Genomic DNA, 14,085 nt, shown 5'->3' with positions numbered 1-14,085 from the left:
CTTCAGTCTCTGCCTCTATCTTCACATGATGTTGTCCTCTTTGCGTGTGTGTGTGTGTGTGTGTGTGTGTGTGTGTGTGTGTGTGTGTGTGTCGGGTCCAAATTACCCTCTTCTTCTAAGGACACCAGCTACTGAATTAGGGCCCAATCTAATTCAGTATGGCCTCATCTTCACTTGATTACATCTGAAAAAAATCTATTTCCAAACAAGTAAAACTCTAAGGCTCCAGGTGGACAGAGATTTGGTGGGGACACAATTCAACCCAGTACAGTCTTCTAAGACAAGTAACTTATCACATAGCTTTGTGTTTTTGACCATAGCAGCATGTGGCTTCAGAGTAGTTACTACTACACACTTATCATGGTTCTCATCATCGAATAACTAGACAATCAAAGTCTTCCCCTAGCATGTACCACAGCCAAAGTATAATGTTAAACCATGCCAAGAAAATCCTCCAGTTCAATGGTTTCTAAACGCAGAATGCTATTATAGGGGCTGGTCTGAGACTCAAGTGCAATTTTACTGGGAGTAGTCAGACAACTATAATAGATAAAAGCTTTTGTAGTAGAAGGGCAGCTGACAGGATCAGGGAATATCTCCCCCTCATGTATCAGACTGTTCAGCTTCACAGAATATTACTGGCAATCTAGTTATCCACTTTGCTACTTAGTTCAGGAAGTAACTGATACATACCACTAACATAGAGCAAAATAGGTGCATAGGGGCTAAGAGAAGATGTAAAGAGAAAGAAGAAGAAAGTGAATTTAGGAAGGGCTAGAGAACAAATAGCTATGGCCACCTTAAGTATTTTGGGTGCAAAAGGAAAAAGGAGAGTCACAGAACACCAATCGGTGGCCTCCTGGTAATACCAGAGGAGAGGGTAAAAGGAGGAAGGGAAAAAGAAGAAAGGACCTCTTTATACAATGATTTAGAGTGATAGCTAGTGTTTTTATAGCCCTATGATGGATGCATGGATGAAGCCCAAGCTTCCTGGGTTAAGTTTGAGGCAATTAGCTACATAGTGCAGGCAAGTTTACACGGAATGATTTAGAGATCTTCTGTTTCCCAAATAAGTATATAAACAGAAGATGTTAGTCTCCAGACTCATTAACCTAATACTTTCTGTGAGCACTCAACATGAATACAAGGCAAAATAAAAGCACTCAATATAAATAAATCAATAATAATTTATATCTTTTGATCTCTCTAAATAAAAATGTTTATATGTGGAGAAAAAATAAATAAAATGACATTTAAAGGAAAAACCATCCCTCCCCACAAATACACTGCACATTTAAAAAAGTGAGACATTAAGCCATTTGACATGTCTTTAGAGTCTTTACCAAAGGGGGAAAATAGCTGTCAAGACGCCAAGGCCTGTGAGTCAATGAGTCAGTTAAGTTTTTCTAAAGTCATGCTCCCAAGAAAGCACTTGAATTTGTTGTCTTAAATAATTTAATAGTTTAACCTATTAATTCTCATATCTTATTACTAGCTGAGTCTGATATGAGACAAAGAGCTAGTTGGGAACAATTCTGATATCAGACTGTTAAGCATTACTACAATATCATGAAAATCCTGAATAAATGGTATTTTGTTCAGTGAATGCAGTGTCACCAATTCCACCTTTGTGACTAGTTCAAACCATAGCAGGCACTCTTAACTATTTTTGGATCATGGACACCTCTGAAAATCTAGTGAATAATATTCTTAAATGCATTTTTAATGTTAGAATTTTAAGAACACCAATTACATTAAAGTATCAGACCATTTTTTAAAACAAATTTATGATAAGGCAATATATGTCTCCTGTATTAACACATGAAATAACAAAATCTAGTGGCGGGTCAAATAACTATCATATTTTCAAAGTAGTGATGAGTATAGGTGATATTTTGAGAGATCTGCCAATAACTGTAATATGATGTGAAATATCTGTGACTTTGTCAATAGGTACTGCTAACACTACTATGATGTGTTACCTACATTCATAATTGAAGGAAATGCTAATTTTCCCTTGGGAGTGAGTGAAAATAAAAATGCAATTTTTTCCGCTCACATGCTCATCCCCCAAATTCAGAACTCCTTCATGAAGCTCTTTGATTTCAAAAGTTCTCCTTTTCATAGAGGCCGTGAATTCCGTTTGGAAGTATCTTTGAGCTCGCTTGGATACCATAAGCAAAGCTCACCCTCCTGAGTTAAAAAAAAAATTATGGACAAGAAGTTATCATTGAAATTAAATGGTGGCAGACATGTCCAAGGAATATTACGGGGATTTGATCCCTTTATGAATCTTGTGATAGATGAATGTGTGGAGATGGCAACTGGTGGGCAACAGAACAATATTGGAATGGTGGTAATACAAGGAAATAGTATCATCATGTTAGAAGCCTTGGAACGAGTATAAAGAATGGCTGTAGTTATCAGAGAAATCAACTGCTTCCATATGTCCCCTCTCCACAGCACCTGTTTTACTACAATATGAAAATAGAGTCCTGTCCATTTTCACATTGAACTTTTGTTAAATAAACTTTTGTATTGATAAAAAAAAAAGTTCTCCTTTCCTTAGTACTCACAAGGGGCAACAGGCCTGGATGAAGACACACACCCTTAGGAACCCCTATTCATATAGTCCACGCTCGTGCCTGTTCTAACGGAGGTTATTCATGTCCCCGCTCTGCCACCTTGGCTGGAGCTCTGCACATCAGGGGCTACCATCCCTGGGGCCTAGGGAAGAAGACTGTTGTCACCAGTATCAGAGATTCAAAATAATAGGGATGGAAGGGAGAGTAGAAATTATCTGATCTCTGCTGTGAAGGCACAGGGTGGGCTTCACAGGCCACTATGTAACTAAGTCAACCAGATCAGACACCTAGGTGGGTCAGGCACCCTAGGGTGTTTCATGTGCTGTGTCCAGGAGCCAAACATGTGGATTCATTCAATAGCTCAATAATTCACACAACAAATATGTATAGGTGGCCTACTTAGTGCTAGGCACTGTGCGAGGCGCTGAGAGTGGATTCTCAACTCTCATGCATCTGCAGTCCAGCTCTACAAGAGCATGCAAATGCCCACATACAATAAATAAGAAAATATAGAGGGGCCAGGCAATCTATAACCATGGGGTCCATTTCCTAAATGATGCTCTGAACCCAGGATCAGTTTGTAAAAAAGGGAAGAGCACTAATATTTATTGACAACCTACTGTGTGCCAGGCACTTTAATTTCATCATTTCAAGACACTGTTAGGAAGGAGGAAGAAAATGGATAAATGGTTTATCTGAGTGGATAAATGGCTAGTTTGCCAGTTAGTACATTATGGTGTTGGTTTTGAAACCAAGTCTGTCTATTTATAAGTACACAATCTTTTTCCACTATGTCATGTGGTGCTAACACTTGGTCAGTCTCTTGACCATTCAGAATCAGTTTCCTTATCTGGATATAATGATATTGTAGATCATTCAAGAATATGTATACAAGTGTTCTGTAAATTATAAAACACTAAGCACATGTTATTGTTGCTGTAATTATTGTTGTTATTGTCATCAGAAATTTGGTATGCAATAAAATTAATGAAATTATCAGAAATCCCATGCACCTAGACAATTCTATAATAAATGAGTCAAAGCAAGGAGGAGGATTATGTCACAGTAATGTAGGGAATAATATATCCTGATTTTTTCCTGGTAATTGCTTTATTTTTTAAGGAAATTGGGTCCTTCCTAATAAGGAAAATAATCTCCAAACTAAGCCCCACTTACTTAATACAATATTTAGTTTCTAAGAAGTTATATAAAGAAATAAAGTAATACAGTGAATAATATTCTAAATGTGATAAGGAAGTATCTTATCTAACACTGAGGTAAGATATAACTTTAGTTCAGGAATATAAATTGTTCACCATTCTTGGGCAGCAGCTCTGTGAAAATGGATATGGGATAGCTGTCTTCTCAAATACAAACCTGTTCTTGATTGTTTTCCCCAAAGGTTTCATTGTGCTGCTGTTCACTAAAGTAGATTTGCTTAAAATAAAATGGTTTATTTTGTAAAATTTTTAATACTGTTTTTTTCCTGTTTACAAAAATAGCACTTGCTCCTTACTAGGGGTAAAGAGAGAGAGAGAGAGAAGAGAGAGAGAGAGAGAGAGAGAGAGAGAGAGAGAGAGAAATTTATATAAAAATTAAAATGCCAGAGACAACCACATACTATTTTTGTTTTTTACTCTGACATTTTTTAGCAGTCTGCCTTTGGTGGATTTGGGTACACTGACTTTCAGTATACAGAGCAAAATTATCTTTCCTGGTAAAAGAAATATGTTTCAATGATTTTTTTCACACACACACACACACACACAAACACAAAAACACATGAGTACAAACCTCTTTGTGGGAACCAAAAGACTATAAAAAACTTGTAGTTATTATAGGATTACATGGAAGAAACAAGTAATTTCCACTCTGCTTTGCCCTTAATTCTTCCAAAGAAACTTCCTCAAAACAAAACAAACAATTGCTTCACTAAAAAATAAACTAGTTGAACAAACAAACCACTTTGATTGATCTCACTATTCAGTGTAACTCAGAGGTAGATAATAGCACAAGTAATGGGCTTTCTTTTTTCTTCTCCACCATTTCCCCTACCAGGCCACACTGAGTCAGGAGAACTCAGTTGAGTCAGGAGAACGTATGTTCTGAGGATCACTTTGTAGCTTACATAGACGACTGCTCAGGCCTGTGAGTGGGACTCAGGAGTTCCTGATTCTTTCCCTGGGCTTCATGCAACAGAGCAAGAGTCCTCCAGGTCCATCACCCTAAAAAAAAATGTTCTTACCCAATGCTTTTGTGTATATTTTTCTACTGAGTTCAGTTAAGAGTTCAGATGCATTTTTTTTCTATCTAAAGAAAAGACACAATAAGAAAGCCAAATCACATAGGCAGTAAAATCTCAGACATCTCTCTCAGCAATATTGCTGATATGTCTCCAAAGGCAAGGGAAACTCAGGAAAAGATAAACAAATGAGACTACATCAAGCTAAACTGCTTCTGCACAGCAAAAGAAGCCATCAACAAAATAAAAATAGAACCCACTGTATGGGAGAACATATTCACCAATGATACATCTAATAAGGGGTTAATTTCCAAAATATATAAAGAACTTTTACAACTCAACACTAGGGAGACAAACAATTCAATTAAAAAATGGGCAAAGGATCTGAATAGACACTTCTCCAAAGAATACATACAGATGGTCAATAGACATATGAAAAAAATGCTCAAGGTCACTAATTATCAGAGAAATGCAAATAAAAACTACAATGAGTTACCACCTCAGACCTGCCAGAATGACTACCATCAATAAATCAACAAACAATAAGTGTTGGCAAGGATGTGGAAAAAAGGGAACCCTTGTGTACTGCTGGTGGGAATACAGACTGGTGTAGCCACTGTAGAAAACAGTATGAAGTTTCCTCAAAAAATTAAAAATGGAATCACCTTTTGAATCAGTGATCCCACTTCTGGGAATATATTCTAAGAATCCTGAAACACCAATCAGAAAGAATATATGCATCCCTATGCTCATAGCAGCATTATTTACAAGAGCCAAGATCTGGAAACAGCCCATGTGCCCATCAGCAGGTGAGTCGATAAAAAAGCTGTGGTACATTCACACAATGGAATACTACGTGGCTGTAAAAAAGAAGGAACTCTTACCATTTGTAACACCATGGATGGACCTGGAGTGTATTATGCTAAGTGAAATAAGCTAGTTAGAGAAAGACAAATACCATATGATCTCACTAATATGTGGAATCTAATTAACAAAATAAACTGATGAACAAAATGGAACCAGAAGCATGAATACAGGAAAAAAACTGGCTAATGCCCAAGGGGAGGAGAGTAGGGTAACTGGATAAAGAAGGTAAAGGAAATAGCTAAAGAACATATATGATACCCCCATGGACACAGACAATAATTTAGTAAAGACCAAGGAAGAAGGAGGTTGGGGAGGATGGAGGTGGGCAAAGGTGGGGGAGGGAGGATGGAGACTCCTGCAATAATGTCAACATTAAAAAAAATTTTAATTAAAAAAAAGGAAGCATTATTAGATTCTCCCAAGAGTTGTTTTGAACATTAATTTCTGGTCAATGTGATGTAATTTCTAAGTTTTCATATAATTCATAAATTGTCATGATGTGTTTGGAGGTTGAGGGAATTGTGCTGAATGAAGAATGCAACAGGAATTTACAGGCCAAGGAATTCATGTGCAAAGCATGCACTCTTCAAAGGTTCCCAGTGTTCTGGGAATGGAGAGGAAGTAGTTCAATGTGGCTGCAACAAAGGGGTTGTGTAGAGTGCGGAAGGGAGAGGGGAGAGGGAGAAGGGGAGAGGATTAGGAGGAGGTAAGCCTAGAAAGAGAAGTGAGAGCTAGACTGCAAGGGCCAAACTGTCCCTTGCACTGCCAATGAGCTCACAAAAGGAAGCCTCTGTCAAATCTGCTTTTTCTTCTCTCTTATTAAGTACTAGAGGCCTGATGCACGAAATTCATGCAAGAGTAGGCCTTTGTAGCTGCAGCGGCTGCCTGGATCCCTTGCAGCCTCGGCTTCCTCAATCCTGAGGCTGCAGCCCCAGCTCATCCTGAAGGATGTCTGGTCTAATTAGCATATTATGCTTTTATTATTATAGATAGTTGGTACATAATATTATATTAGTTTCAGGTGTACAATATAGTGACTCAATGTTTATATGCCTTACAATGTGATCACCTCACTTAGTCTAGTAATCATCTGTCACCATACAAACTTTTCATAGTATTACTGACTATATTCCCCTCCACTTTTTCCACCCAATCCCCCTACACCCCTCCCCTCTGGCAACCATCAGTTTGATCTCATAGAAACAGATATGCTTCTTTATAATTCTACACAATGTGGAGAGTGACTTCTGAACTTCCTTCTTTGAGGTACTCATTCAAACTAATAGCATCTCCCCACAGACAAATAAATACCAAAAAGGCCCTAGTATTTGCTGCAAAGTACAACTAGAGAAAATGAATGTGTAGTTGGGAGTATTTGCTTTTCTCCGTGCAATCATATGGGGGTGATAATGTTTCCCTCCCCACTGCAAAGATATTGATGAGAGCAAATTACTTAACAATTATTCTCCTCAATGCATTTAACCAGAATTTTACTTAAGGAAGAAAAACGTTTTTGTTGTGGTAAAATACATATAGTCTGAAATTTATCATTTTAATCATTTTTAAATGTACAATTCAGTGAGATTAAGTACCTTGCACAACCAGCACCACTATCTAGTTCCAGAACTTTTTCAGCGCCCCAAAAGGAAACTCCAGACCATTAGTCACTCCCTACACCCCTCCTCCACACCCAATCCAACTGCTAATCTGCTTTCTGTCTCTATGGATTTGCCTATTCTGGATAGTTCTTATAAGTAGAATCATACACTATGGGGCCTTTTGTGTCTGGTTTCCTTCACTTAGCTAAGGAAGAATATTAGCCTTCTTAGTTAAGGGAAGGTAAAAAAAAAAACAAAAACAAAAAAAGCAAAAACAGAAAGTAGAATACCTTTTATGATATAAACATTTTAAGATATCTCTAAAACCACACCAGCCTTCTACTTAGTTGCTTTACTGAGCTTTGGGGAACTCATCTGTGATTCATCTGCCCCAGACATTCTGCTGTAAGTTATTATTTCTTTCCAGGGAGGTTTGAGGCAGCCAAATACAGCTGGCATCAGGCCAGGGTGAGAATGTGAGGACACTTGGTGGAGGGAGGGAGGAGGAGGGGCATTTCCCTCATTGGAAAGGCCTTCCTTTCCTAATAGTGACCTGGCAAGACCATGAGGGTCATAAGGTCATGCAGCCCTGAGGGGCACAAGGATGTCTGTCCCCTGACACTTGAGGTCTTGATGAAAATAAAAGCAAGTACATCTCTGACAGCAAAGTAAATTATTCATGGGCTTTACTTAAAAAGAAAGACAGCATTTATAGGGAAAGGAAATGGATACCACTTCAAGTTTAAAAAGCATTCCCAGAAGAAGAATATTTCCAAACAAATGTGAGTCAGAAACACTGCCTCAGTTCATACAGCATGGCCACTGAGTTCTCAAAGAGTCTTAGGTTTGCTGAGATACTGGTTCCTACAATATGGGCAACGTGAAAGAATACACAGCTTTATTGGGAACGCACCTCGCAGCTGGCCAGCCCAGACTATGAGGCTGCTGAAGTTTTGTGGGAAATGAGCAGTTTGGCAGCCCCCCAATCTAAAGGGTCTAAGAATGTCATGCCAGGAGGACTCCAGACCTCAGGAGTCCCTTTAAATGCTGCAGGACTGGAGGCCCCACTGGAGGGTCACAGATGTTATGTGCTGCCAGCTCTCACAGCATTATTTAGTCTAACATAAGACCCTAAGCAGGGGCTTTACTTTTCTTTTTCTTCCTTTTTTTCCAATCTCCCATTTTTTATCAATAATTAAACACAAATACCCTGCAAATATTTGTAGTCTTTATTTCTATACTGTTACTATTTGTATTTATGCTAAGATGAAAGTCTGAATTCATCCTCAAATGAGTTCATGTTGTTTCCCTGCTTCTGTTTCAAAATATGTACCGCATAGTCATTATAATTTTATTCCATGATGACTAGCATAGTTTTAATCATTTAATCAAGCTTCAGCAACTCCCTAAACAAAACCATGTGAGGGTAAAAGGAAGATCACAGGCCTGGTCTAAGCACAAAGAAAGGTCTTTATATGTTTCTCCTTCTTTTCAGAAGTTTTTGGAATCTAAACACAGCAAACTCTGGTTAAAAATTCACAATAATTCTTTTTTAAATAACAGCATTTATCTTTTCATTAGCCCAGAAGGATTCCTGTTTGACAGCATAGATACTTACAGTCAAAAGACATGACTACAAGGTAAAGTCACTGGATTTTAGCAAATACACCAAACTTATCCATGCAAATGAATGCTATCTCCTCAAATAGGTAGCAACATTCCAAGATGTTGCTACTATTGGACACCATTTTGGAACTCCAATTAGGAACTGCCTTTCTTCACACACTGAGAGAATTGCTTTGACTGTTCCCAATGGATTAAAAAAAAAATCTTTTTCTCATCAGTATGAGTTTTATTTTTAGAAACGACCAAGTAATTCCTTAAGGCAGCTGGTAATCAACTGGACAGAACTGCTTTAACCTAAATTGGAGGTGACTAAAATATAATAAGACTAGTTTTTTCTTTCATATTCCTTAAGTAGTTCCAAAGGTAATTCTAAAAGAAGCTCTTAAAATATTTAGAACAATAGCAGTATGGTTGAAAGAAGAGTCTAAACCTCCAAAGCAACTCATGAAAAGGATGACTTTCATTGGAATATATGGAATTTTTTAAGAAAAAGAGGCCATCCTGCCCTTGTTTGATATTCACTGACATCCCAGGTTATTGGGTATTAAATAAGGGGAGTTGGCTATTTTTCAGCTTGCTATCAGATAAAATTTAATTTAACAATTTAGTTTTAGGAGTGAACAGAAGTGTAAAACTTGAAATTCCTTCATAAACTATGCTTTAGTGGTTCTCTTCCAAAACAAACTGAAAACATTCACATTTACATGTAATCTGGAATTCAATGAATATACTAGGCACAATAGATAAATGTATATTAAATGTACAAATGAATATTAACAAAATATCAAAATACTAACTCTGCCCACTAGAATTTATACTTTTGGTTTTATAGTCTTATTTACAAAGCTAATTTCATTAAGCATATCTATGAGTGGTTTGCAAGACTGGCATATACTGGAATGTTAGACACTATATTAGCTTCAACAAGTTTTGTATTTAGCCCAGGTAGAGAAATTTATTATAGGTAAATGTGTTTTGTTTTTTATATTCCTGTCAGTGACAAAAGGAAGAAGAAAATCATCACACATTGGTCACGTATTGTACACAATACCTGAACATACTGCTAATTTAATTCTCTCAATGTCTCTCTCTGAGCTAAATATTTTTATTCTCTTTTATAGATGAAGAAACCAAGGCTTGGGAAGTTTAAACAGGAGAACATTGGCACACCACTGGCCAATGGGAGAAATGATTTTAGAATTAGCTGACAATAGGTGGAGGAAAAAACAAGGCCATGGCCATGTGTTTGGAAAATAAAATAAAAGTATCTTCCCATAGAGAACCTTTTTTTTTCCAAAAAAATTAATGTTATCATACTCCCTAATTATTTTTTTCATTAATCTCGCTAATTATTTTGTTATACTTTTACTCAAAATGAAAGAGTGCAGTTACCTCCTAATCTGGGCAAATAAAATGTTTTATGAATTTTTAAAAACCATTTAAGTGCTTGAATCAGTTAAGTGTCTGAGTAGGACATATAAAAATAATACAAGATAAATAAAGAATTGCTGAGGTAAACAGAACAAAAGTTTTTAAATCGTGAACCTTAAAGTCACTAGGAACCTTAACCATCTATGGGGGGCGGGGTAATAAAGTAAAGATTTAAACTAGTAAAAGAATAAAGAGGAGATCCTTCAAATAAAATGCAAGAAGAAATTGTGAATAAATGTCAGGGCATTTCATTTGACCTCAAGACATATTTTACTGGTGACTTTTGTTTTTAAGAGTACTTCTGTTTTGTGTGTGTGTTTTCATTTGTTAATGACCCTGAATTTTCAGCTCATCTCCCAGTTTATTCTGCCTAGTAAAACTTGATCATTTTCAGCTTTTATTTTCTTTTTCAGCTCCTAATAACTGACAGTTTGAGAGGAAACAAGTTAAAAATTGCCACCTGGATTAAATAATAATTTTTTATCATCTTGATGGATAACAATTCATTTTCAAAATAAATATAAGCTCCATAATTTACTAATGTTTTGTGGGATTCATACCTTATTTCTGTGAGGGTTTCATTCTCATTGGCTCTGTCTTACCATTGCGAAGAACTAATAAATCCCAAAACAGGTTAAACCTGAAGTAACTAATGTTTTGACAGTGATATGGCCAAAAAAATGGTCTTATCTTGAAATTTAGACTTGAGAATATGTTGTCTCAAAAGTCTCAAACTTACTGGCATAATTCTGGCTTTTTTGTTTTGTTTTCTGTAAATCCATATCTGTTTTTATGACAAAAGGATATACAGAAATGTGTGTATGTTGACATCTTATAAAGCAGAGCAGAGCGGAGAATTTTCTTTCACTTCGAAGGGCATACCGCAGGGTGCAAAGAAAGAGGGATTGGGTCCTTCCAGCCAAACACTGCCCTCTGGCACTCACACTGGACTCCCCAGGGACATAAGAGGGCAAACTCTGGCCCCTTGTAACTCTAGGTAACAGTTCCCACAACCCCTGGCTCATAAATATTGACATTTGGGGAAAACAAGAGCAGAAAAGAAAAAGGGCTTTATTCACAAAAAGAAAAAGTTGTCTTCAAGTTGAAATGTTCTTATATTTTCTAAAGCCTGATTTACATCAAAGATCCTGCTATAATTTTAAATAAAATATACCTTATCTTTTTAAAAATAGTTATATCCATGAATAACTAGAGAATATAAGAAAAAACTTCCAACGGAGTTTTTTTTATTTTTTGTTTTCTTGTTTTTTTTGTTTGTTGCCATCAGGAAAGTAGTTTTATCTAAGAAGACTGAGTTAAATGCAATCTTTCTAAAAGGAAGTAAATGTTCTCAGAGAAAAATCATTTGCTGAATAATAATTTTAAATCAGAGTCAATTTGAAAGTCTTTATTTTCAGAAAAATCTCTTCTTTTTCCTTTTAAATGTTTATCTCCACCCCCTATTTGCTTCAAGAACAGAAATAATATGGTTAACTGAGACCTCAGAGAATTCTCGGCAGATACTGGCACTTTTGCTTCCATTGTGGAACTACAGCGCAACCTGGTGGAACTCACTGTTATATTCTGTTTATGCCTGTGAATGGCCAACATTACAACCAAAGTAAAAGAATGCCTTATATTTTGGCTTTTAGAAAATAAATTATCAGGGAAAAGAACAGTGGAGGGGCTCTGTTAAATTATAATTACAAATAGAGCTTTTCACAGTTTTTAATATAATTTACCTTTTTTTAAAAATATATTTATTGATTTTTTAGAGAGAGGGATAGACAGTTAGAAACATCAATGAGAGAGAAACATCAATCAGCTGCCTCTTGCACACCCCCTACTGGGGATGTGCCCGCAACCAAGGTACATGCCCTTGACCAGAATCGAACCTGGGACCCTTTAGTCCTCAGGCCGACGCTCTGTCCACTGAGCCAAACCGGTTTCGGCTATAATTTACCTTTTTAAGAATAGTTTTGTAAGGTTTCTGATGAGTCATTGACATAAACTGATATAATTTTTAACATTCATATATTTTCAAAATAATCCCTTTTTTATAACTTTCCAATGATCTGAACAATATCTCAAAAGCAATTAAGGTTCAAAAGTATCTTTAATAAGTGATAAAGTAAATTAAATAGTTTTATTTCCCCCCTTTGGCTTTGAGTATAATAAGCACTATCAAAAGATGAAAACCAAAGAAAGAAAAGAGAAGAAAAGAAAAGATGCATGTCATATGATTTTTCCCTAGCCATCAAATTTGGCTAACAAGAAGTTAATTAATTAAGTTCATTCCCATTCTTTAAAAGAAAATGTATGTTTTATATGCTTTACTTTTACAGCTAGCAATATCAGTGATGCAAGACTTTATGGAAAAATGGTCATTCATAGTACAGTCAGTTCTTCATATCCGTGGGTTCTGCCTGTGTGGATTCAACCACAAATCAAAAATATTTGAAAGAAAAATGTCATGTTGCTGCTGATGTAGTTAGGTCTATGACAGCTGCATCTGTACTGAATAAGTACAGATGTTTTCCTTATCGTTATTTTCTAAACAATACAGTATAAGGACTATTTACACCGCATTTACATTGCATTGGGTATTACAAGTAATGGGAGGAGAACTGGAAAAGAGCCTGGTTAAGATGAGAAAAACAGAGTCCTAGCAAAATCATTTGATCCTCTGAATGCAGCCATACCTGAAGTTAGCTGAACTTTGAACTTTCCAACTACATCAAGAAATTCTTTTTTTTTTCTTTAATAAAATAGAATTAGATTTCAATCACTTGCTATAAAAATGATACAGTTAATTTTACTAGCTATTTATTAAATGTCAATAGCCCTCATAATCTTAGAAGTCATTTCATTAAAATTCCTTCCTTGGCCACTCCTCTCATCTTTGCTTCCCACACTCAGTTCATTTGCATTTACTTTTAGGAACTTTTAGAAGTTTGCTCTAGCAGCACACCCTCCTGCATGTGGCCACTGACAATGGAGGGTCTCTAAAAGGCCTTCCAAAAAGAGAAGAGCAGCAAATAGCTAAGCCCAGATGACAACTGCAGCCCTAGCCAACACCTTGATCTCAGCCCAGTGAATACCTGAGCAGAGAATCCGGCCATCTGACCTATCAGAATTGTGAGAAAATCAATTTGGGTTGTTGTAAAACAGTTTCCGGTAATATGTTGACCATCAATAGAAAATGGATATAGGTCAGGTGCAATAATTCGTCCCTCATTTGGGAAGGGATATCTTGGCATGCCCTAAATGACTAGGACCTTAAAAATTGAAATGGAGGTTTATGACCAGATCCCAATGAAGTTGGGTACCTAGAATGCCTAAAGCCTATTGGGCCTTCTTTGTCAAGAGAAACAGCTCTTCTAACTGCTTAAAGAGGTTGGTCTCCCTTTGTCTGAAGAATTTCCCTGGTATACAGTAGAAAAAGGTGTCCAAAGGCTTAGTTAGGGAGATTAGACTTTGAGCTCCAGCCTCAAACACGAAGACAACAAACAGTCTTATGGAGACTATTTAATCAGCTCCCACAATTGTATAAGGTAAAATCTCTGTAACAAATGTGTGTGTGTGTGTGTGTGTGTGTGTGTGTGTGTGTGTGTGTGTGTGTGTGTTCCAGTGTGTCTGCTTTTCTGGTTGAATGCATGGTGATGAAGAAGAGGTTATAATCACTAATACCACGTTCCAGGTATATCTTCTCTGCTCCAGACCCGGGTGTCTTCCT

At 36.7% G+C, this 14,085-nt stretch overlaps 1 protein-coding gene and 1 long non-coding RNA gene across 2 annotated transcripts in view; one reads left to right on the top strand and one right to left on the bottom strand.

Moving 5' to 3' along the window:
- Positions 1 to 14,085, bottom strand: part of LOC129149463 (uncharacterized) — a 258,726-nt gene that overhangs the window by 227,406 nt on the left and 17,235 nt on the right. The gene's annotated exons all lie outside the window — the stretch shown is intronic.
- Positions 2,181 to 2,537, top strand: LOC114231556 (small nuclear ribonucleoprotein G-like). Its single transcript, XM_054717697.1, has one exon. It carries the CDS (start codon positions 2,213 to 2,215, stop codon positions 2,405 to 2,407), a length of 195 nt encoding a protein of 64 aa, XP_054573672.1. The 5' UTR covers positions 2,181 to 2,212; the 3' UTR covers positions 2,408 to 2,537.

This window comes from Eptesicus fuscus, chromosome 6, assembly GCF_027574615.1.
Source record: "Eptesicus fuscus isolate TK198812 chromosome 6, DD_ASM_mEF_20220401, whole genome shotgun sequence".
Classification (NCBI taxonomy): Eukaryota; Metazoa; Chordata; class Mammalia; order Chiroptera; family Vespertilionidae; genus Eptesicus; species Eptesicus fuscus.
The sequence above is the reverse complement of the archived record's forward strand: the minus strand, read 5'-3'. Positions and strand labels throughout refer to the sequence as shown.